Source organism: Ranitomeya imitator, chromosome 5 (assembly GCF_032444005.1).
Source record: "Ranitomeya imitator isolate aRanImi1 chromosome 5, aRanImi1.pri, whole genome shotgun sequence".
NCBI classification, from domain to species: Eukaryota; Metazoa; Chordata; class Amphibia; order Anura; family Dendrobatidae; genus Ranitomeya; species Ranitomeya imitator.
The window spans coordinates 598,943,067-598,967,745 of record NC_091286.1 but is presented as its reverse complement, the minus strand read 5'-3'; the positions used below and the strand labels follow the sequence as shown (position 1 = coordinate 598,967,745).

Below are 24,679 nucleotides of genomic sequence, written 5' to 3'. Positions count from 1 at the left end.
CTATAATATATTGTGGTATACCTTCACTAATTAAGAAACAAGCACATCTCTCCCTAGCTCAGCAGCACCTCTCCCTACACTGCCTGATTCCGGAGTAGACTGTGATGAGCATGGCGGTGCCAGGTCTGATATAGACCTGATGATGCTGTACGGCCAGCCAATCACTGTAATGTCACAACCAACATGACTGCGGCATTACAGTGTGTGGCAGACAATCCCTGTATGATCATTGGCTCTAAAAAGAGAGCCAAACATGCAGGGAAGGGACCCAAGCTCCCACCGAGCAACCCTGGAAATACTCGACGAGCTCTGAACATCTCGAGCTTCTCCCAGAAGCTTTGTGGCTTGTCAACATACAGTTTGGCAAATTCCAGTCTGGCTTTTTTATGATTTTTTCTCAACCATGGTGTCCTCCTTGGTCATCTCCCATGAAGTTCACTTTGGCTCATACAGCGACGGATGGTGCGATCTGGCACTGATGTTCCTTGAGCTTGAAGTTCACCTTTAATCGGTTTAGACGTTTTTCTGGGCTCTTTTGTTACCATTCGTATTATCCATCTCTTCAATTTGTCATCAATTTTCCTCCTGTGGCCACGTCCAGAGAGGTTGGCTACAGTCCCATGGATCTTACATTTCTGAATAATATGTGCAACTGTAGTCACAGGAACATCACGCTGCTTGGAGATGGTCTTATAACTTTTACCTTTAACATGTTTGTCTATAATTTTCTTTCTAATCTCCTGAGACAACTCTTTCCTTCGCTTCCTCTGGTCCATGTTGAGTGTGATACAAACCATGTCACCAAACATCACAGTGAGTATCTGTAGCCCTATATACCGGCCACTCACTGATTCCAAGATTGTAGACACCTGTGATGATAGTTAGTGGACACACCGCGATTTAACATGTCCCTTTCATCACATTATTTTCTGGGGTACCACCATTTCTGTCCAGGCCTATTTAATGAGTTTTATTTTTTTTTATTCTGTGGAAGCATGGTTGAAAATCAATGTCTGATTTTCATTTGTTCATTTTCATAGATCTTTTATTGCTTTTGTCAGATTCAAGTTATTTCAGTGACCATTGTGGGTTTTTCTGTCATTAAAGAGGGATACCAACAATTTTGACCACGTGTGTATATTATATCATATATCTGCATTTACATCTAATACTAAATTCTGCAGTTTTCCTCTTACTAGGGACCGGTGTGCTCTGGGATGAGAGTTATAGAACTGATTAGATAAGAAATTGTAACTTAAAGGCCAACCTATATACAGTAGCTATATGAAAGGAGACAACAACTATAATTACATTGGCAACACGTGATTTTTATTTCCTTGTTATCTTGCACTAACATGATTATAATTGCGGTATACAAATTATAACACACCTTGATTCATTATACCACAGTAATTTGTAAGATCCATGACGTTAAAGTACCTTGTTCCAGATTCCGGAACGTGGGCAGTAGTACTTTCCTAGTCACCTTTAATACTTTGTTAAAATTAAAGTTTAAATTTATGACGAAAAAGTGGAAAGTAAATGGGGAAATTTCAGGTTATGAGTTAATTGTGGGTGGAATGTGGTTGTAGGCAATGTATATAACTATCTGTGCTCTGCGCACTATACAGAAACCACTGAAATCTATCATGTCTCGTGTCAGCTGCCTGAGTATTCTGCTCATTCTGCTGCTGGGTTTCCAGTACAGCGCATCTGGTGAGTGGGGTTTACTTATTAAATATACACCGACATCAGTCTTGCATAATATATCCAGTATTGTTTTATAAGACAAGACATTATGGAAATGGTATCGCAGGTCAGCTTCATCCGCTTTGCATGGGGATCAGCTGCAATATCAGTTTTAGCCCATAGACACCAAGATGAATGAAGCAACGCACAACTTACTCCTTTTGTTTTGTCTCTTCAGTATTCGATTGTTGCTATACATACACCAGGAAGCCATTACCCCAGAAAGCTATCAAAGGATACATGATACAGAACTCTTCTGAGGTGTGCGACATTGATGCCGCCATGTAAGTGACATTCTTAATTGCATAAATTCCATACTGAATTAATTAGCATAAAAAGTTATGTAGTTTTGTACATGCGTTGTATCACTGATCTTATACTGAGCCACAGCCTTTATCATACACCCGAGCTGCATTTACATCTCTGCAGGATTTAGAGCTGAAATGTCAAATTTGCCTTCTTTTCACACCAAAAACTGGACACTAAGAGAACGTAACTGTGCAACAACATTACAAAAACAAAATTAGAAGTATAGGGGTATGTGCACATGACTTCTTCTTCAGGTGGATTTTGCCAAGATACTGTCTGGTAAATCCTCCCGCCCCCCCCCCCCCCAAAACAGCAAAAAAATGAACATAATGCATAATAATTAGTGATGAGCGAACATGCTCAAGTAAGATCTTATCTGCGCATGCTCAGGTGTTAACCGAGTGTTTTTGGAGTGCTCGAATAATATGTTTGAGTCCTCGCTGCTGCATGTCTCGCGGCTGTTAGACAGGTGCTACAGGTGCAGGGATTGCCTGTTTGTTAGGCAATATCTGCATGTGTTCAGGCTGTCTAACAGCCACGAGACATACAGCAGCGAGGACACAAACATTATTCGAGCACTCCAAAAACACTCGGTTAACACCCGAGCTTGCGCAGATAAGATCTTATCTGAGCATGTTCGCTCATCACTAAAAACAATATAAAAACGACTTGCTGTACATAAGTTCTGTCCTTTTTAGCTTCTGTTAACAGCATTAGACAGTTAAAAAAACGGTCTGACGACTTCTGTTTGAAAGCCACTCTCAATTTTAAACATCCTGCCATGTGTTTTTACGTATTTTTCAGCAGTAGTTTTATTGGTACCATTTTGCAGCACATACAACGCTTTGATCGTATTGTATTGTATATTTTTGTGAGATGTGCTTTGACCAAAAATGGCAATTCTGATATTTTACAAATTTTTCTTTGCTGTGTTTATCTTAAGGGACAATAATGTTATATTTCGATAGGTCAGAATTTTAAGATTTCTATATTTTTGGGGATGTGGAAAAATCGGTGTGATTCAAACTTTTATTTAAATTACTTTTAGCTTTAATTTTTTTTGTCCCACAAGAGGACTTGAACCTACAATCATTTGAATACTGGTACTACATAGCAAAATACTTCACTATTGTAGTAAAAATCCAAATAACATATCCCTTGGATGCACAGCCCATGGCAAGGCTTCAGAGATTCGGGACAGTGATTCAGTGCTGGAGGCTGGAGCCCATCAGAATATCACTCTCTGCCATCGGCACCTTCTGATCACATTTCTGGGGAAGCACTGGAATTGGCGTCCACACCTTCCCATTCAAGATTGCACTACTAATTGCCATTGTCAGAGATTGACAGCAGCATTTCAGTGATTACATAGCAGCAATTGGAGCTATCTATGATAGCTTTTGTTACACACAGTTGCCAGCTATATGGAGCTTATGAGCCAATTCCATATTTTCTTCATGATATAATAGTATGCCATGGGATGTAAGGGGTTAAACTTTGGTATTGTAGCTCAAACCTATACAAATGAATGGTGCAATACATAATTTCTATTGTGCAGAAACATAGACCTGTGCATATGGAGTAGTCATGTTACTGCAACCACCATTGAATTTCATCTTATTATTGTTCCAGAGCTGTACATATATGCTTTGTCTTACTTTTTCTCTTGCCTCATATCCTGAGATATTTGGCTTATAAACCTGTCTTATTTAATAAAAATAAAAATAAAACATGATTTTGTGATACTCTGTCAGGAGATGCTTGTGACATATGAGGCTATGTGTGGCCACCTAATGGTTGTGTAGTGTATTGCAGTCTGGCAAGTGTTGTGTTAGCAAATTGCAATATTTTATTGAATTTGTATGGTGAGATATTTGAGCCCTTACCAACTTCAAGAGAAGATAATAGTTGACACCTTTGTTAGTTGATTACAATTAGGATGAAATGTCACTTCTTTTCTCCTACAGATTGATCACCAAGAAATTTAGAGTTTGTGCAAATCCCAAAGACAAATGGGTCCTTAAGATCATCGCAAAACTGAAGTAAGTAGATATTTTTCTCCTGTAATCTGCATAAATCTAAAAGTTGCTTTACATTTAATTTCATTTTTATTTTAGTTTTTTTCTGCACAGTTTATATTTATCAATACAGTTTATAAAGGGTTAGCCCATTATTAAGGAGGACCTGTCACTAGCTCAAAAGTAGATAGATAGTTTGGCCCTTATTTGATTCCCGTTGCTCCCACGAAAGTCTATATCTTGCTCTGCATAATTATCCTATGAGCACTGCCCCCTTGTAAAAGACCATAAAAGTTATCAGATTGGATGCTCTGAATAAAATGTCCATACAGTGATTGTATATCATCCAGTTTTCTCTAGTAAATCCATATTGTTATATTTAATAAAGATGTCTTTTCACTGGATTTTTTAACTTACATTCGATCTAATCCCCTGATTTTGGAACAACTTGGTAGGGAAGATGTCCAGCAACAGATCCGTACAGGTAGGTGTTAAAAACAACTATTCATATCAAGAACAAGTTAGTTTGAAACGCGTCAGTCAGGTGCATTTCCAGGGATGTGCATTATTCACTAACATGACAAAAAAAAAATATATATATTTTAATTTTTTTGATCATTTTTTAAAATAAATAGCTGTTTTTAACACTTACCTCTCCGAATCTGATGCTGGACATCTTCCCTACCAAGTTATCTTCACTTCCTGCTGCTGACACAGGCTCTCATGTCTCTGCACTTTCGGAGGACTTCAGTTTATGAGTGAGCTGGATAACCTTCTTTTTCTATGTGATTCTGGAACATTATTTCTTTTTTATCTGTGTCTCCCTATAACAATGTTATGATCCCCTGGTAAAAATAGTGCAAATTTTTCATTCAACAATTGGGTGCATAACAAAGATCTTCTCTGGGATGAAGACATGATTTTATTGAAACATCATCAGAGGAGAAAAAGTAAACGCTCACAGGGATCTTCTGTAGCACTCACCCAGTTTGCTGAAGAAAAAATGGTACCATTATTGCCAGGGGGTATAACTTTGGAACGGAGGGGCACAGAAGGAAAAGAATAATTGTTCCAGAATTAGAGGAGAAACGCCAATTGGAGGAGGTATTTTTATTTAAATAAAATAAAATCCAGTAAAATATCCTCTTTAAGGTTATGTGCACACGTCAGGATTGCTGGCAGAAATTTTCCTGACAAAAACCTGACATTTCTGCCAGAAATCCGCCTGTGTTTTTTTCGCGGTTTTGATGCGTTTTTTTATGCATTTTTGATGTGTTTTTTCTCGCGTTTTTTCCAAATGCATAGAATAGCGGGAAAAACGCGAAAAAAATGCAAAATTAATGAACATGCTGCTTTTTTTTACCGCGATGCGTTTTTTCCGCGGAAAAAAAAACGCATCATGTGCACAAAAATTGCAGAATGCATTCTAAATGATAGAATGCATAACGTATGCGTTTTTAATGAGTTTTTATCGCGGAAAAAACGCGGGGAAAAAACGCGAAAAAAGCTGAACATGTGCACATACCCTTAAAGGTGCAGCCAATATTACACATCTAGAATTATGTTACAAGCTGCGGTCCTATCTGCATTGTCGGATTAATGTTATAACAAAAGTCTACATACCACAGATTCTTGTGCTCATACAATATCAATCTATCTTTCAACTGAAACTAGAAAACAAAGTGCAGAGGAAAAACAAAGTCTAAAAATCCAATGAACAATATTTTTATTTTTAGGCATACCAGCCATATATTTATAGTATTAAAAGTGAATCTTTAGTAGAATATGTCTATTTTTTAGTAGAATATGTCTATTTTTTTTTTTCAGGAAAAAGGAAACAAACAATAAACGGTCCTTGAAGAACGTAACCATGATGCCTGGAATCTGAGCATTATACAAAAATTTGTCTTTCCAAAATAAGCTATGCAATTCTGTAATTTTCACAGACTGCTAATTTACTTTTTGGTATTGCATAATTTCAGCACTTTCTTAACACATGTGTAATGTATTTATTTTTTATCTTGTTTATCACTGATGCTCCGGTTTTAGTTACTATTACATTGCATACTCTTTGCCAATCAGCATTATAGACATAAGCACAGTAGCTGCAATATAGGGGGGCAATGCTCGGTACCAAAGCTCATCCCTATCAAGAGATCCTGAAGATCGAGTTCCACTAATGAAACATTTAAGTCCTATCCTAATAAAGCATCATTAATCCTAGAGTCCTAGAAAAAAACTAGAAATTTGGTGTATGCCACCACATGGGAGTCAGTGAACAGATGTTTTTTTTTCTAGTTGGATCTGCAAAGAATTGGATTGCACGTTCTTCCTCCTTCTATGCTCTTTATGCAATGTCTTCTGTACCTTCTTCACGCTCGGTAGCTTACATGTTAGTCTTACGACAATAGACTCCTGTATGTAAATTGGAGCCAGGCGACATCTGTATGAAATGTAACTAAGAATAAAGAAATATTCTCGGCGCTATCATTAAAAATGGCTGGAGAGTGTAGAGCTACGATGGAAAAAGGCAATGAACCAAAAACAAATGTTGATGCTCAGCTATACGGTCCATCTAATGGAAAAATATAAAAATACCAGTGTGAAAAAGATATATGGTGCCACTCACGATCTGAGGTAAAAATGTTCCTGTGTAATGATGTGTTACAACCTGCCTGTATGTTTTGAGTTTGCAAGGTGCAAGCCAGACGACAGTCATTTCGGGTATCGAAACACTTCTATGGATCTGCATACGCATGCCGTTATAGCTTTGACAAACTGGCATCATATGACATTTGCCTATTTCACCAGACGTATGGGCGTTTCTTGCCAAAACCTGTGTAACAGATTGAATAGGAAGTCACATTGCAGACAGGAATCAATTATTGAATTTTCTCTACATATAACAAGTATTTTGACAGTGGATAAATGTCAATGGCTGGTCTCTGCACACTGCCTTAATGAACGCTATATCTGTATCAATTAATATATTTTTGGACGCATTTTATTTAAGTTTTACTTCAATGTAGCAGCAAATCTAATAAATGAATACTGGATCCAAATTTTCTCTATTGCTTGAATCAATTTAAGTTAAGTTCAGATCTGTTGAGTGTTCCTCCACATGGAGGACTTATTCACAGCAAGAAGTCTGCAGTAAAATCAGCAGCAGCATTGTCCTCACCAAAGGGTGCAATTTTGTAGTGAATTTCATTGTAGAAATGCTGGTAATGTAATATTCTGTTTGGAAAATCCACTAAGTAAGGCTATGTGCACACGTTCAGGATTTCTTGCAGAAATTTCCTGAGAAAAAACGGAAATTTTCTGCAAGAAATCTGCTTGCGTTTTTTGCGCATTTTTACTGCGTTTTTGGTGCGGGTTTTTTTGCGGATTTTTCCGGACATTTCCCAATGCATTATATAGTGGGAAATCCGCAAAAAATCCACAACATTAATGAACATGCTGCGTTTTTTACCGCAATGCGTTTTTTTGTGGAAAACAAAACACATCATGTGCACAAAAAATATAGCGAAAAAACACGAAAAATCAGCAATGTGTGCACACAGCCTAAATATTACATCTGCACAAATCCTGAGGCATGTTCACACATTCAGTATTTGGTGAGATTTTTACTTCAGTATTTGTAAGCCAAAATCAGGAGTGGAAAAGTATAATAGAAATGGATCGCCCCCCAAGGGCCGTGAGTACTCAGTACCGGGTCCTGCAGTTCACAGGGGGATGTCATGGTGGCTGACCCGGTCCATGGCCCTGGGACGTCCGTATAAAAGGGGAAAGGTCTTTAAGGGGAAATGTTCATGACACCACCTGTGGTATTCGGTCAGGGTGACCGATGCTGCTTTAGGGGTCCGCTGGGGTGATGTTATGGCAGTCTCTTTACCTTTACTGAAGACTTCAGCATCCACAGTCCAGGGCACCAGATCACAGGGCAGACAGAGTCCGGCCGGTCTGGAGGCAAGTCCAGAGTCCCCTTGTCTAGATGGAAATCAGTAGCCTTCCCTTGCGCTGTGGTGGTGTAGTCCCGTACTGCCTATTGCTTCACATACTGTAAGGGTCTCACAGATATGGTGTTCTGGTCTCTCTGTCCCCCAAATAGGATAGGACAATACCCGTATGACTGGTGACTTGAGCCTGTTTATAGGGTCTTTTAGATAACCTGGCTCCGTAGATGTCACCGTGCCTCCTGGGTGTAGGTGCGGACAGGTAACCTGCAATTAGCTGTCCTGCCGGTCTCTGAAATGAGGCGTAGAGGTCCTTACTCCCTTGGTGTCCCGGCTACCGGGATTTTCGCCTCAGAAGGAGGCAGCTTGAGCGGGGCTGGTCCCCTTCTGGTATCCTCTCCTTTGCTTTGACTCCCTTCACGCTTGCTGCAATACAACTCTGCCTTTCAATGTCTCTTTCTGGGAGCTGCAGCTCTGAGGGTATGCACAGCTCCTTTAACTTTCCATCCTCCTCAGACTCCTGTCTGGAACTGACTAACTTTCCCTACAGACTACCAGTTATATATATATATATAAATATATATATATATATATATATATATATATGGAGTGACCTAATAAATAGGAGAAGAAGCTCCCCCTGGTGGTCTGGAGTGTGAAATGTGTTGCATGTTTACCTGGATGCAGTTATCTTTCTTTGCCTCCAAACATGGTATCACTCTCCCTGAGAGGAAAGCAATACCAGCGTGATGACCAGGACGCTGCGGTGCCACACTCCCTCAACCCCCCCTTACCCCGTTAAATACAGTACTCCCGGACTGGGAAAAGAAAAACAACAGTTACAAGTTAGAAAAGGACATACAAATTTTGAAATGCTATAATACAAATTAATATTATATAAACTAGAGCTTCCCTTTATGGGAGGTGAGGACACTTGAACGTTACATAACAAAACATAGTTACATCGTATGCATACTTACTACTATTAACCATAGAAGACAATATATTAACTAACTATTAAGTGCAAGTACCCTCTGAGGGTATTCTATCTTTAAGTGCCAAAAAAGAAAACTTATATTTTCTTTATTCTCTATTAAGTGTAAAGTCCTCGACTAACCCTCACAGGTTTACTTTATTCACTCCAGCTTATCAAAAGTAAATCCGTTCTCAAAGTCTCCATTTTATTCTATCTCATCACATACTCTTGGCTATATAAACTACAATGCTATCTGAATTCTGAATCCTTGCAAACATTATCACCTTTAGAAAATAGTGCAACAAATAAACATACCCTCTAAGGGTGCGCACAACATTCAAGTCTGTCATTTTGAGGTAGTGCAATTAATTGTGCAATAATATAATTCACATTAATATTCAGGTCAATTGGAATGATGCGATGCGAGGGACCCGTTATGAACACCCAACGTTGGCTTGGGTGGGCTACAAGGCATGTATCCTGACCCAGAATTCTGCCCACACCAACGGGTTTCTTCTTCTGGTCTCTGTGAACAAATAAGGTCCTTCCCATGCCGGAAAGTGGACAGGACGAGGGTGCACCATGAGGGTGCCAACTAATTACAAAGTAAGTTCTTGGACCATTCACTGTCCATGATTCGAATGTTCTTTTAAAATTTTTAAACTTTAAGGGAAGGTCACTTGTGGAAATTTGCAGGGAAAACTTAAGTAACTATGTACAATCATTTTTCATCTTTATTTGCTTTCAGTTTATTGGAGCAGCATCCAGGCTATCAGTCGTTGGCGAACAATTCGTGGCCCAGAAAAACTTTCATCTGCTATATCAACATCATGGGTCAGTTGCTCATGTATAGTCAAGTCATTGGCTGCAATGAGAGTTTGCGTGACTTTAGTGTGCACGTTGGCTACTGCAGATACAGCGGCTGTTGTCTCTGTGGTGGTGATTATACACACTGTAGTTGTAATGTTGGTCTGAGGGGTTTCTGGTGGTATAGCTCATGTAGTGACTGTGGTAGTAGCAGGGACAATTTCTTTGACACTAGGTGGTGCTGTTAATGACGTGCATCTCTTAACGTTTCGAGTACACCAGCCATTTTCATCCCAGTGACGAGTGTAAGTTACAGGATCCCCTGGGGGCAGGTTCCGGTCTGGATGCCCCTCTTTAAGGTGAGGTTCCACTTCACCCCTTGTGACATAGACCTTTACTGGTAGTCCAGATTCCTGAATGAAACCCTTCCCTTTTTGGAGGTGAAAGGTCACTACTACACACCATCTCACAGGAAGGTTGTCCTTTGTTTTACATTGGGCTTCATGCTCCTTTCTCTCTTTCCATTGTAATATCAAGCATTGTCTATATTCCTCCCAGGTGAGGACTCCGATATAGGAGCCTCCCAATTGGGCCTCCCCAGTGGACCTGCTCGACCCAGCTCTCGGAGCGTCCAATCGGAAAATCACCCCCTCAGGGCTCACATACAGCGGTATGCCCTTGGGTGCTGGGAGTGGGATTAGTGTCTCGTCGGTGGTGTTGGGAGTCACTGGAGCAGGAGTGAAGGCTGGGGTCTGGTCATAGTCTGGGAGAGGGACTGTCACCGGAGCAGGATCGGTCACCGGGGCAGGGTCGTTTTCTATACCTGCGTCTGATGTGGTTCCATCGATGTCGGTCAACTCTGCAGATGAGGATGCTGGAGTTAGTTGCAGCATGGACTGCAACTCTTCCAGCGTGATCTTCCTGCACAGGACCGACTTCCATTTCTTTACTGCGGTCAGCTCGGTGTCCAAGAGCCGGCAGCTCAGCGTCTCCACCTGTGGCTCCAGGAAGTCCAGATCCTACAGCAGCAGTGAGTTTGAGTCCTCCTCAGGTGGCTTGTGATGGTCCCGGGTCACTTAGTCATCGTTCTGGTACCCGCTGGATGCCATCTGCTCTTCCAGGTCGGCGGCCACACGCACACACTGCTCCTCCATTTTCTGGGGGGGGGGGCCTCCTTCTCCTTCCCGCCGTTGCAAATCAGTAGGCTGAACTCCCTGGCTGATGGGCACATCCTCATCACGAATCACCAGTCGGAGGGGGCGTTCATCACTTTTGGCACCACTTTGGTAGTCTCCTCCCATGGTGGTATGCCCTTCTTCTCCAGTGTTCCTCGTGGCGCTGTAATGGCGGTGGTTTTCCAGGCAATTTAGGTGGTCTTTTTGCAATACACAGTCTTTCAATAAATCACAGGCACTGTCCTGCCACAGTCTCTAGAATAGGACAATACCCGTATGACTGGTGACTTGAGCCTGTTTATAGAGTCTCTTAGATAACCTGGCTCTGTAGATATCACCGTGCCTCCTGGGTGTAGGTTCGGACAGGTAACCTGCAATTAGCTGTCCTGCCGGTCTCTGAAATAAGGTGTAGAGGTCCTTACTCCCTCGGTGTTCCGGCTACCGGGATTTTGCACCTCAGAAGGAGGCAGCCTGAGGGGGGCTGGTCCCCTTCTGGTATCCTCTCCTTTGCTTCAACTCCCTTCACGCTCGCTGTAATACAATTCTGCCTTTCAATGTCTCTTTCTGGGAGCTGCAGCTCTGAGGGCATGCACAGCTCCTTTAACCTTCCATCCTCCTCAGACTACTGTCTGGAACTGACTAACTTTCCCTACAGACTACCAGTGATATATATATATGGGGAGTGACCTAATAAATAGGAACAGAAGTTCTCCCTGGTGGTTTGGAGTGTGAAATGTGTTGCATGTTTGTGAAACCTGAATGCAGTTATCTTTCTTTGCCTCCAAATGTAGTATCACTCTCCCTGAGAGGAAAGCAATACCACTGCGACGACCAGGACCCTGGGGCGCTGCAAAAACATGTCACCATTTCTGCATTTTTTACCAATAACTGGTTTTATCTTACAAATCCTGTGGTAAAAACTCACCAAATACTCAATGTGTGAACGTGGCCTCAGGATTTGTGCAGATGCAATATTGCAGGATTGCCTAACAAAAGAGGCAAAACCTGCATGTATTGCAGCTGTCAAACAGCCACGAGACAGGCAGCCGTGGTGACTCAAACATAGTATTGAAGCACACCAAAGAACAGCACACGAGCATGTTCAGATAAAATCTTATATGAGCACATTTTCTCATCACTAGTAGTAGGCCTTCTATATCCTGAGTTGATTTTGATCTCCTAAGACCCTTCAATATTTGTTTAACCTGAAAGAAACTCAAAATCAGTTTAACATCCAACCATTTTTGGAAAAATGAAATATCTGGCAGCATTTTCAATACATAACTAAAAGAGAAACCTTTTTCCAAAAAACTAGCAAAACAAATGACATAGCAATAGCTAACTCTATCGATAAAAAATCCCGGCCATTAGAGTTACAGAAGTGACACCAACTTCTCCAGGCATATGACTATTCATTCCAAGTTGTATCTGCAAATAAGTGTTTCAGATACCGCAAAATGACTTCCCTATTAAGTCCCACAGATAAGCGGGGCAATCCAGGCTCTGCTTGTCCGCCACATTACTCAACTTATTGCAATTAGAGGATAAACAATTAATGGAAATCATTAAGACTACTATGAAAAATAATCCTTCTATTACTCAAATACTGACCCCATAAAGATAAAGCTACCATAATTGGGAATAACTCCAGAATAATTGCATTCTTATTGATCTGCAGTCAAATGCTCTACCACTGAGCTACAACCCCTATATTTTTGCATTCTTATTGAAACCAAACTGAACCCATTTATCAGATCATGGAAATGAACACCAATGATTATTCCAAAAAAACACAAACACCATATAGTAACTACTACTTGAACCTGTCAAAATACCCAACAATTCAGCATCCACGAATTAAGATTGCAATAAAGTATTGCCATTACACTGACATAAAAACTCACGCCATATCTTTAAATCCTCTTTCATAGACATACCAATATGAATATGAGAAAAGGAGGAAGACAAGCCTTTCATAGAAGAATACAGGTTTCTAGCAAAAACTCTGCGTACCAGAATGACACGAGCCAGCATGAAAAGTAAACTTTGTATATCTCGCAACAACACCTTACTAGATGACACCATTATATCATGTAAATTTACAATCCAGATATTATTTTTTGATGGAAGCCTGAATTCCATCCGAACGGTATGTATTGTGATGCCAAGTCTAAACAAGTACATGGAAAAAACATTTTTTTCAGAAGCTAATGGAATTCCATATCTTTCCATAAAGGAAATCAAGGTTTCTAGCAAGCCCATACAATCACTTGAATCACGAAAACCGATAAATAAAAAATTGTCCATATGATGCAAAACTTTACCAGCAGAACTGACAATAGCACAAACTACATGTGGCACCCCAGGAGTCCGGTTGCACAATGGCATTGCCTTCCTCACGGGGGGGGGGGGGGGGTGATGTTAATCCCTGGAAACAAGGAGAGATTCCCTAATCAGGTAACAATTATATGCAACACCTTCCTGACTCCAGACCAGAAGGGAGAGCTCTAAACCCAGCTTCAGGGGAGCTTCCCTTTAAATTCTGGTCTGGAGGCGGTCTGTGTGTAGGGACAGTGAGAGGGGAGGAGGCAAGAAGAGAGAGGAGCCTGGGGTGGGGAGCTGCGATTGGGCTCACCCCAAGATAAGGCACTTAGATACCGGACACCAGAGTCAGTGGTGGTGAGAGGATTGCATACCCAGCCACCGAATCCGGAGGGCAGGAGATTCCAAGTCTCCTGTCTCCAACTGACACCCGGAGGCAACTCAGCAGGTTAGGAACCTTGGGCTGCCAATGACAGGCTCAGGCTGTCAGCAATACGGGTTGGGAGTACAGATACTGAGAGGACTTGTGCAGAGCTTCAGGCAGCAAGAGTCAGAGTACAAAGCACAGAAGGAAGGCCTCCGAACCCACCTGGGTTGGGTGAATTTCAAGTTGCTTCCAGGCTGCCTGGACCCCATTATCACCTGTTGCCTGTACACTGGTGTGTACCTGTATTTCATCAATAAAAGGTAAAGGAAACTGCTATCCTTGTGTTCCTCAATCATTACCTGTGCCCTCAGTCCTGCACCCCATCGTTTACCATCCCTTACCAACTGTACCAGGTAGCCCTAGGGCCCCGCTCCACCTGTGGGGAGTAGAACCATCCAAGCTGCATTACCGTCAGCCCCAGCGGTCCCTTTAAGCAGCGTCGGCCATCCAGGCCGAACACCACAGGTGGCGTCATGAATTATCTGTTAAAGACTTTATTTCCACTTTCACTCACTTTCACTCACATCTCCTCACTCAGCATCAATAGTAAAAAAGTTGGTCACACAGGGTTAATAGCAGCGTTAATGGAGTGCGTTACACCGCGGCATAATGCGGTCCATTAGCGCTGCCATTAACCCTGTGTGAGCGCTGACTGGAGGGGAGTATGATCGGGCATTGACTGCGGGGGGCCATGTTGCCGCCAGACTGCGCCCATCGCTGATTGGTCGTGGCAATGGTCGTGTGCGTTTTGCCACGACCAATCAGCGACTTGGATTCCATGACAGACAGAGGCCGCGACCAATGAATATCCGTGACAGAAAGAAAGACAGACAGACAGAAGGACAGAAAGACAGAAGTAGTGACCCTTAGACAATTATATAGTAGATATATATAAACATATATACAGTGGGGCAAAAAAGTATTTAGTCAGTCAGCAATAGTGCAAGTTCCACCACTTAAAAAGATGAGAGGCGTCTGTAATTTACATCATAGGTAGACCTCAACTATGGGAGACAAACTGAGAAAAAAAAATCCAGAAAATCACATTCTGTTTTTTTTTAACAATTTATTTGCATATTATGGTGGAAAATAAGTATTTGGTCAGAAACAAACAATCAAGATTTCTGGCTCTCACAGACCTGTAACTTCTTCTTTAAGAGTCTCCTCTTTCCTCCACTCATTACCTGTAGTAATGGCACCTGTTTAAACTTGTTATCAGTATAAAAAGACACCTGTGCACACCCTCAAACAGTCTGACTCCAAACTCCACTATGGTGAAGACCAAAGAGCTGTCAAAGGACACCAGAAACAAAATTGTAGCCCTGCACCAGGCTGGGAAGACTGAATCTGCAATAGCCAACCAGCTTGGAGTGAAGAAATCAACAGTGGGAGCAATAATTAGAAAATGGAAGACATACAAGACCACTGATAATCTCCCTCGATCTGGGGCTCCACGCAAAATCCCTCCCCGTGGGGTCAGAATGATCACAAGAACGGTGAGCAAAAATCCCAGAACCACGCGGGGGGACCTAGTGAATGAACTGCAGAGAGCTGGGACCAATGTAACAAGGCCTACCATAAGTAACACACTACGCCACCATGGACTCAGATCCTGCAGTGCCAGACGTGTCCCACTGCTTAAGCCAGTACATGTCCGGGCCCGTCTGAAGTTTGCTAGAGAGCATTTGGATGATCCAGAGGAGTTTTGGGAGAATGTCCTATGGTCTGATGAAACCAAACTGGAACTGTTTGGTAGAAACACAACTTGTCGTGTTTGGAGGAAAAAGAATACTGAGTTGCATCCATCAAACACCATACCTACTGTAAAGCATGGTGGTGGAAACATCATGCTTTGGGGTTGTTTCTCTGCAAAGGGGCCAGGACGACTGATCCGGGTACATGAAAGAATGAATGGGGCCATGTATCGTGAGATTTTGAGTGCAAACCTCCTTCCATCAGCAAGGGCATTGAAGATGAAACGTGGCTGGGTCTTTCAACGTGACAATGATCCAAAGCACACCGCCAGGGCAACGAAGGAGTGGCTTCGTAAGAAGCATTTCAAGGTCCTGGAGTGGCCTAGCCAGTCTCCAGATCTCAACCCTATAGAAAACCTTTGGAGGGAGTTGAAAGTCCGTGTTGCCAAGTGAAAAGCCAAAAACATCACTGCTCTAGAGGAGATCTGCATGGAGGAATGGGTCAACATACCAACAACAGTGTGTGGCAACCTTGTGAAGACTTACAGAAAACGTTTGACCTCTGTCATTGCCAACAAAGGATATATTACAAAGTATTGAGATGAAATTTTGTTTCTGACCAAATACTTATTTTCCACCATAATATGCAAATAAATTGTTAAAAAAAACAGACAATGTGATTTTCTGGATTTTTTTTTTTCAGTTTGTCTCCCATAGTTGAGGTCTACCTATGATGTAAATTACAGACACCTCTCATCTTTTTAAGTGGTGGAACTTGCACTATTGCTGACTGACTAAATACTTTTTTGCCCCACTGTATATATACTAGCTATTGAACCCGTTCTACGCCCGGGTGGCGAGCATTTATATTGGTATATGGTCTCCATCCTGGTATGTGCTGCTCTATCCCGCGTCCCCATCCTGTCATGTGCTGCACCCATCCTGCGCCCCCATCCTGTCAAGTGCTGCACCCATCCTGCGTCCCCATCCTGTCATGTGCTGCTCCCATCCTACGCCTCCATTCTGACATGTGCTGCACCCATCCTGCGCCTCCATTCTGATATGTGCTGCTCCCATCCTGCACCACCATTCTTTAATTTGCTGCTCCCATCCATATGCCCCATACGCTGCTCCATAAAGGTTTATGGCCCCCATAAGATGCTCCATAGTATATGCCCCGTACACTGCTCCATAAAGGTTGATGGCCCCCATAAGATGCTCCATAGTATATGTCCCCGTACACTGCTCCATTATGGTTTATGGCCCCCATAAGATGCTCCATATTATATGCCCCCGTACACTGCTCCATTATGGTTTATGGCCCCATAAGATGCTCCATTGTATATGCCCCCATACACTGCTCCATTATGGTTTATGGCCCCATAAGATGCTCCATGGTATATGCCCCGGTACACTGCTCCATTATGGTTTATGGCCCCCATAAGATGCTCCATTGTATATGCGCCCGTACACTGCTCCATTATGGTTTATGGCCCCATAAGATGCTCCATGGTATATGCCCCCTTACACTGCTCCATTATGGTTTATGGCCCCATAAGATGCTCCATTGTATATGCCCCCGTACACTGCTCCATTATGGTTTATGGCCCCATAAGATGCTCCATATTATATGCCCCCATACACTGCTCCATAAAGGTTTATGGCCCCCATAAGATGCCCCATTGTATATGCCCCGTACACTGCTCCATTATGGTTTATGGCCCCCATAAGATGCTCCATGGTATATGCCCCCGTACACTGCTCCATAAAGGTTGATGGCCCCATAAGATGCTCCAGTGTGTATGCCCCCGTACACTGCTCCATTATGGTTTATGGCCCCCATAAGACGCTCCAGTGTGTATGCCCCTGTACACTGCTCCATTATGGTTTATGGCCCCATAAGATGCTCCATTGTATATGCCCCGTATGCTGCTGCAATGTATGAAAAAAAAAATACCATACTCACCTATCGTCGTTGGGCGCCGAGTGCTGGGGGGCCTGAGCAGGCGGGGACACCGGTGCGTTGTGGGGGTCAGGTGCCGGTATCGCCGCTAGTTCAGGCCCCCCAGCACTTGCTATATTCACCTGGCCCCATTCCACCGCTGCATGCCGCCATCTTCCGGCTCCTCTGGCTGTGACTGGTCAGTCAGAGGGCGGCGCGCATTAAGCGCGTCATCGCGCCCTCTGAACTGAACGTCACAGGCAGAGGACCCGGAAGATGGCGGCACACAGCGGTGGAACGGGGCCAGGTGAATATTGCCGATACTTACCCTCCTGGCGGTCCCTGCTTTTCTGTTGGAGATCGCGGTGTGCGTTCAGTGTTTACGCCCACCGCGATCTCCTGGGAGCGTCACTCTGTGGGGGCCAGACTGCGCCGGCGCTTGCGCTTGCGCAGTCTATAAAGGCTTCGGACAGAGTGACGCTCCCAGCGTTATATTATAGATATGTATATATATATATATATATAATCATCAACGGGTCACTTCGGTTTGTTTGTCTGTCACGGAAATCCTGCGTCGCCTATTGGTCGTTGCCGGCCGCGACCAATCAGTGACAGCCACAGTCCGGCCGCAAATTCGCCCTTCCCTACTCCCCTCCAGTCAGTGCCCCCTCCCTACTCCCCCCAGTCAGTGCCCCATAGCGCTTAAGCAGTCCGTTAAACGGACTGCGTTACACCGCGGCATAACGCGGTGTAACGCAGCCCGTTAATGCTGCTATTAGCCTTGTGTGACCAACTTTTTACTATTGATGCTGCCTATGCAGCATCAATAGTAAAAAGATCTACTGTTAAAAATAATTAAAAAAATAAAAGATCATTATATTCTCACCTTCAGGCTCCTTTCCCGGTCCTTGCGACTCTCCGGTCCCAAGAATGCATGGCGGCAATGACCGGATATGACGTAGCGGTCTTGCGAGACCGCTACATCATCACGTGTTATTGCTGCAATGCATTCTTGGGACTGGAGTGTCGTGAGGAGCATCGCTAAATGCCTGGGCTGGATCCGGGAGCCGCCGGAAGGTGAGTATATAACTATTTTTTATTTTAATTCTTTTTTAACAGAAATATGGGGCTCACATTGCTATATACTATATGGGCTGTGTTATATACTATGTGGGCTGTTGTTATGACCTGGTGGTTAGGAGCACCCGGAATGACCTGATAGTTAAACCTCATACAGGACGAGCTCTGGGATGTGGGAGCTCTGCTGACCGCAAGCCCTAATCCTATCACACACACTAGAAATAGCCGTGGAGCGCTCCTGACCAGACCTAGGCGCCTCGTCACAGCCAAAGAACTATCTAGCCCTAGAGATAGAAAATAAAGCCTACCTTGCCTCAGAGAAATTCCCCAAAGGTAAAGGAAGCCCCCCACATATATTGACTGTGAGTAAAGATGAAAGTCACAAACGCAGAAATGAAACAGATTTCAGCAAAGGGAGGCCAGACTTACTAAATAGTCAGAGGATAGGAAAGGTAACTTTGCGATCAGCACAAAAACCTACAAAAGACCACGCAGAGTGTGCAAAAAATACCTCCGCACCGACTCACGGTGCGGAGGGGCCACTCTGCATCCCAGAGCTTCCAGCTAGCAAGACAAAATCATGAAAACCAGCTGGGCAATAAAACAGTGAACAAATAATGACTATCAGGAACTTAGCTTCTGCAGGAGAAGGCAGGTCACCAGAGAGATCCAGGAGCGAACTGAACCAATGCAAAAACATTGACAGCTGGCATGGAGTAACGATCTGAGAGGAGTTAAATAGAGCAGTCAACCAAAGGATAAACCACGTCACCTGTGTAAGGAACCACAGAAGCAGCAGCTTCACTCACAGCCACCAGAGGGAGCCCATAGACAGAACTCGCCGAAGTACCATTCATGACCACAGGAGGGAGTTCGACAACAGAATTCACAACAGGCTGTGTTATATACTGCATGGGCTGTGTTATATACTGTGTGGCCTGTGTTATATACTACATCTCTGTGATATATACTATGTGGGCTGTGCTATGTACTACGTGACTGGGCAATATACTACGTGCCTTTGCTATATACTACGTGGCTGTGTTATATACTATGTGGGCTGTGTTATATAATATGTGGGCTGTGTTATATACTGCGTGGGCTGTGTTATATACTACGTGGGCTATGCTATATACTACGCGGGCGGTGCTATATACTACGTGGGCTGTGCAATATACTGTGTGGGCTGTGTTATATACTACGTGGGCAGTGATATATACTACGTGGGCTGTGCAATATACTACGTGGGCTGTGTTATATACTACGTGGGCTATGTTATATACTGCGTGGCCTGTGTTATATACTACGTCTCTGTGCTATATACTACGTGGGCTGTGCTATATACTATGTGGCTATGCAATATACTACGTGGCTGGGCAATATACTACATGGCTGGGCGATATACTACGTGGCTGTGTTATATACTATGTGGGCTGTGTTTTATACTATGTGGCTGTGCTATATACTGTGTGGGCTGTGGTATACTCTATGTGGGCTATGTTATATACTATGTGGGCTGTGTTATTTACTGCATGGGCTGTGTTATATACTACGTGGGCTGTGTTATATACTATGTGGGCTGTGTTATATACTACGTGGGCTGTGTTATATACTGCGTGGGTTGTGCTATATACTACTATACATATTCTAGAATACCAGATGCGTTAGAATTGGGCTACCATCTAGTGTATATTTATATATATATATACTGCTCAAAAATATAAAGGGAACACTTAAACAACAGAATATAACTCCAAATAAATAAAACTTCTGTGAAATCAAACTGTCCACTTAGGAAGCAGCACTGTTTGACAATCAATTTCACATGCTGTTGTGCAAATGGAATAGACAGCAGATGGAAATTATTGGCAATTATCAAGACACACTCAATAAAGGAGTGGTTCTGCAGGTGGGTACCACAGACTACATCTCGGTACCAATGCTTTCTGGCTGATGTTTTGGTCACTTTTGAATGTTGGTTGTGCTTTCACACTCGTGGTAACACGAGACGGACTCTACAACCCACACAAGTGGCTCAGGTAGTGCAGCTCATCCATGATGGCACATCAATGCGAGTTGTGGCAAGAAGGTTTGCTGTGTCTGCCGGCGTAGTGTCCAGAGGCTGGAGGCGCCCCCCAGGAGACAGGCCAGTACACCAGGAGACATGGAAGGGGCTGTAGGAGGGTAACAACCCAGCAGCAGGACTGCTGCCTCAGCCCTTGTGCAAGGAGGAACAGGAGGAGCACTGCTAGAGCCCTGCAAAATGACCTCCAGCAGGCCACAAATGTGCATGTGTCTGCACAAATGGTTAGAAACAGACTCCATGAGGATGGTCTGAGTGTCCGACATCCATAGATGGGGGTTGTGCTCACAGCCCAACACCGTGCAGGACGCTGGGCAATTATCACAGAACACTAGGATTGGCAAATTCGCCACTGGTGCCCTGTGCTCTTCACAGATTAAAACAGGTTCACATTGAGCACATGCAACAGACATGACAGAGTCTGGAGACACCGTGGAGAGCTATCTGCTGCCTGCAACATCCTTCAGCATGACCGGTTTGGCCGTGGGTCAGTAATGGTGTGGAGTGGCTTTTCTTTGGAGGGCCGCACAGCCCTCTATGTGCTCACCAGAGGTAGTCTGACTGCCATTATGTACCGAGATGAGATCCTCAGACCCCTTGTGAGACCATATGCTGGTGCGGTTGACCATGGGTTTCTCCTAATGCTGGACAATGCCAGACCTCATGTGGCTGGAGTGTGTCAGCAGTTCCTGCAAGATGAAGGCATTGAAGCTATGGACTGGCCCGTCCATTCCCCGACCTGAATCTGATTGAACACATCTGGGATATCATGTCTTGCACCATCCACCAACGTCATGTTGCACCACAGACTGCCTTGGAGTTGGTGAATGCTTTAGTCCAGGTCTCGGGGGAGATCCCTCAGGAGACCATCCGCCACCTCCTCAGGAGCATGCCCAGGTGTTGTAGGGAGGTCATACAGGCATGTGGAGGCCACACACACTACTAAGCATCATTTCCTTGTCTTGAGGCATTTCCACTGAAGTTGAATCAGCCTGTAACTTCATTTTCCACTTTGATTTTGAGCATTATTCCAACTCCAGACCTCAGTGGGATATTAGTTGTGATTTACATTGATCATTTCTAGGTTTTATTGTTCTGAACACATTCCACTATGTATTGAATAAAGATTTACAACTGGAATATTTCATTCAGTGATATCTAGGATGTGAGATTTTAGTGGTCCCTTTATTTTTTTGAGCAGTGTATATATACATATATGTAAATATATATATGTATGTATATATATATATATATATATATATATATATATATATATATATTGTAGCATGGCTAAAGGGTTTGTAGTCGATGGGAGGTATGTGCCACATAAGTGCCTGGTTGCTGTAATGTAGCCCGGAGTATTCCTTTCTTGCACATAATCTTGTATATGTCTTTCAGGACCTGTGGTAATGTCAGACCACATGGCTAATCATGTGATGGGTTACTGGGTGGGGTTAGCTCTTTATAAGACTGGCTAATCCTTTACACAGCAGATATGTGTGGAGGTGAAACCCTCCTGAGTGTGTTACGGCTTCAGGACTGAGCCGGATGAACTGGACACTTGCTTTTCTTTGCCTGAACCAAAGGCCCATTTTGCTTTCTGTTATTTGCCACATGGTTTATGAAGCAATAAACCCAGTGAACTTTAAAGGAACACGTCTCCTGAGTGTCAGCCGTCGCAGCTGAGTGAGTGAAATCCTTACAATTGGTGGTAGACGTGCGAGCAGCGTTCCCAGCGGAGACGTGAGTTTATTTTTGAATGTCCTGGGTCAAGGCTGTTGCAAGCCAGCAAGCATTGCCGGAGAAAATGGAGGACCTGCTGAAACACTTGGTCCAGATGCAGTCACAGCAGGAGAAAAGGCAGAGCCAGCAGGAGCAAAGGCAGCAAGAGACCAACAGGCTGTTGATGCAGCAGATACAACAGAGCCAGCAGGAGCAACGGCAGAGTCAGCAGGAGCAACGGCAGCAGATGCAGCAGAGCCAGCAGGAGCATCAGCAGCAGATGCAGCTTCTGGCAACCGCCATCCAGGGCAAGGCGAGCGCCCCAACCCCAGGTTTGGCTGATGACACCCACGTCCGGAAGACGGTAAGACGCGCATTGCAGAAAATGACTCCCGGGGATGATGTTGAGGCCTTCCTGACGGTGTTTGAGAGGGTCGCTGAGAGGGAAAAACTTCCGCCAGAGCAGTGGGCAGAGGTACTTGCGCCATACCTGACGGGAGAACCCCAGAAGGCGTACTATGATTTGACCTTGCAGGATGCCAAAGAGTATCACAAATTGAAAGCCGAGATTCTCGCATGTTTGGGGGTGACACTGACTGTCAGGGCACAGCGAGTTCACTCCTGGGGCTATCACCGGGACAAACCACCTCGTTCCCAAATGTTTGATCTGTTGCACCTGGTCCAGAAATGGCTGCAGCCAGAATCCTCTGCGCCTGCACAGATGGTAGAACGGGTGATGATGGATCGGTTTGTCCATTCCCTCCCGAGGCCTATACAGTCTTGGGTTGCCCAGGGTGATCCCCAGAATGCCGACGAGCTGATCGGACTGGTTGAGAGATACCAAGGGTTGGAAGGCTCCTTCGGGAGGCAGCCCATGCCGTACTGGGGGTCCCAGAAGGCAGCTGAGTCCCAAAAAGGGGTGGTGCGTCCAAGGTCACAAAGGGCGGGGGAGGTGGTGCCCAAGGTCCCCACGGGTGATATTATTTGTTGGAGGTGCCACAAGCCAGGACATATAGCTGCCCGTTGTTCCCAAACCACTGAGCAGATGGACTGCAGCATGGGACGCTGTTGTTCATACTATGCGTATCCAGCCTGTAGTGTGAACTCTCCATCCAACGAGGGACCTCAAGCGTGTCCCGTAAAGGTGAACGGTCGAGCAGTAACGGCACTGTTAGACTCGGGGAGCCTAGTGACCCTGGTGAGGGCCACTTTTCCTCTCCACCTGCTCCCAGGAAAGAAGGTCGGAGTACGGTGCATACATGGTGATGCAAAGGACTACCCTATGGCCAGGGTGGACATTGAAACGGCATGTGACACTGAGTCCCACATAGTCGACGTGGTTCAGGACTTGTTGCACCCTATAATTATTGGCCGGGATTTCTGTTTGTTTTGGGATTTGTGGGGAAATGGTTCTGAGCTCCCTGGCAGGGAACCAGTGAACCCTGGAAGGGTATCGCCACACCCAGAGGCAGACAGTTTTCCTTTTTGTGTTCTGGTTGGGGATGAGGAGGAAGTATCCCCTACATCTGACATTCTGGAGTTAGAAGTTACCGGTGAAAATTTTGGGACTGCCCAACATAGGGACCCCACTCTGAGGGAAGCCTTTAATAATGTCACAGTTATTGACGGGGTGGTACAGGAGCCGGGGGCAGACACAAGATTTCCCCATTTTCTGTTGAGGGGGGAGTTGTTGTACCGTGTCACGAAAATACGGGAGGAGTTGGTAGAGCAGTTGATAGTGCCGGGTCCGTATAGACGGAAAGTGTTGGACATGGCCCATTCACACATCTTGGGTGGACACCTGGGGGTGGAAAAAACGCAGGAACGGGTTGTGCAGAGGTTCTATTGGCCTGGGTGTCACCGGGAAATAGTGAACTATTGCAGGTCCTGCCCTACATGTCAGCTAACTGCTCCTACTCCTCATTTCCGGAACCCCCTTGTGCCACTGCCCATTATTGAGGTACCGTTCGAGAGAATTGCCATGGACTTGGTCGGTCCCTTAGTTAAATCAGCTCGGGGCCATCAGTATATATTAGTCATCCTGGACTATGCCACACGCTATCCTGAGGCAATTCCCTTGAGAAATTCTTCCTCAAAAAGCATAGCCCGCGAGTTGGTCCATGTCTTTTCCCGGACAGGTCTGCCAAAGGAGATCCTGACTGACCAGGGTACACCTTTCATGAGCAAGGTGATGAGGGAGTTATGCAAAGCCCTGAAGATCTCCCAGTTGAGGACCTCGGTGTACCATCCCCAGTCAGATGGCCTTGTTGAGAGGTTTAACAAGACACTAAAGAGCATGCTGAGAAAAGCTATAGAGAAAGACGGTAGAGACTGGGATTGTCTCTTACCCTATCTGATGTTTTCCATTTGTGAAGTTCCACAGGCCTCCACAGGGTTCTCACCGTTTGAGCTTCTATAT

General features: G+C 44.3%; 1 protein-coding gene across 1 annotated transcript; it reads left to right on the top strand.

Annotated features, from left to right (window-relative positions):
- Positions 1-1,578: 1,578 nt before the first annotated feature.
- LOC138638570 (C-C motif chemokine 20-like) lies at positions 1,579-7,138 on the top strand. The gene is made up of 4 exons (XM_069727966.1): positions 1,579-1,716; positions 1,928-2,033; positions 4,026-4,100; positions 5,904-7,138. The coding sequence occupies exons 1-4, from the start codon at positions 1,596-1,598 to the stop codon at positions 5,962-5,964; spliced, it is 363 nt and encodes a 120-aa protein (XP_069584067.1). The 5' UTR covers positions 1,579-1,595; the 3' UTR covers positions 5,965-7,138.
- Positions 7,139-24,679: the final 17,541 nt, after the last annotated feature.

What these genes read in the sequence shown, in the direction of transcription:
- LOC138638570 (XM_069727966.1), top strand. Translation starts at nt 1,596, where the DNA reads ATGTATATAACTATCTGTGCTCTGCGCACTATACAGAAACCACTGAAA. An exon ending in TTTCCAGTACAGCGCATCTG is followed by an intron (nt 1,717 to 1,927) that starts GTGAGTGGGGTT and finishes TTGTCTCTTCAG; the next exon opens with TATTCGATTGTTGCTATACA. An exon ending in AAGATCATCGCAAAACTGAA is followed by an intron (nt 4,101 to 5,903) that starts GTAAGTAGATAT and finishes TTTTTTTTTCAG; the next exon opens with GAAAAAGGAAACAAACAATA.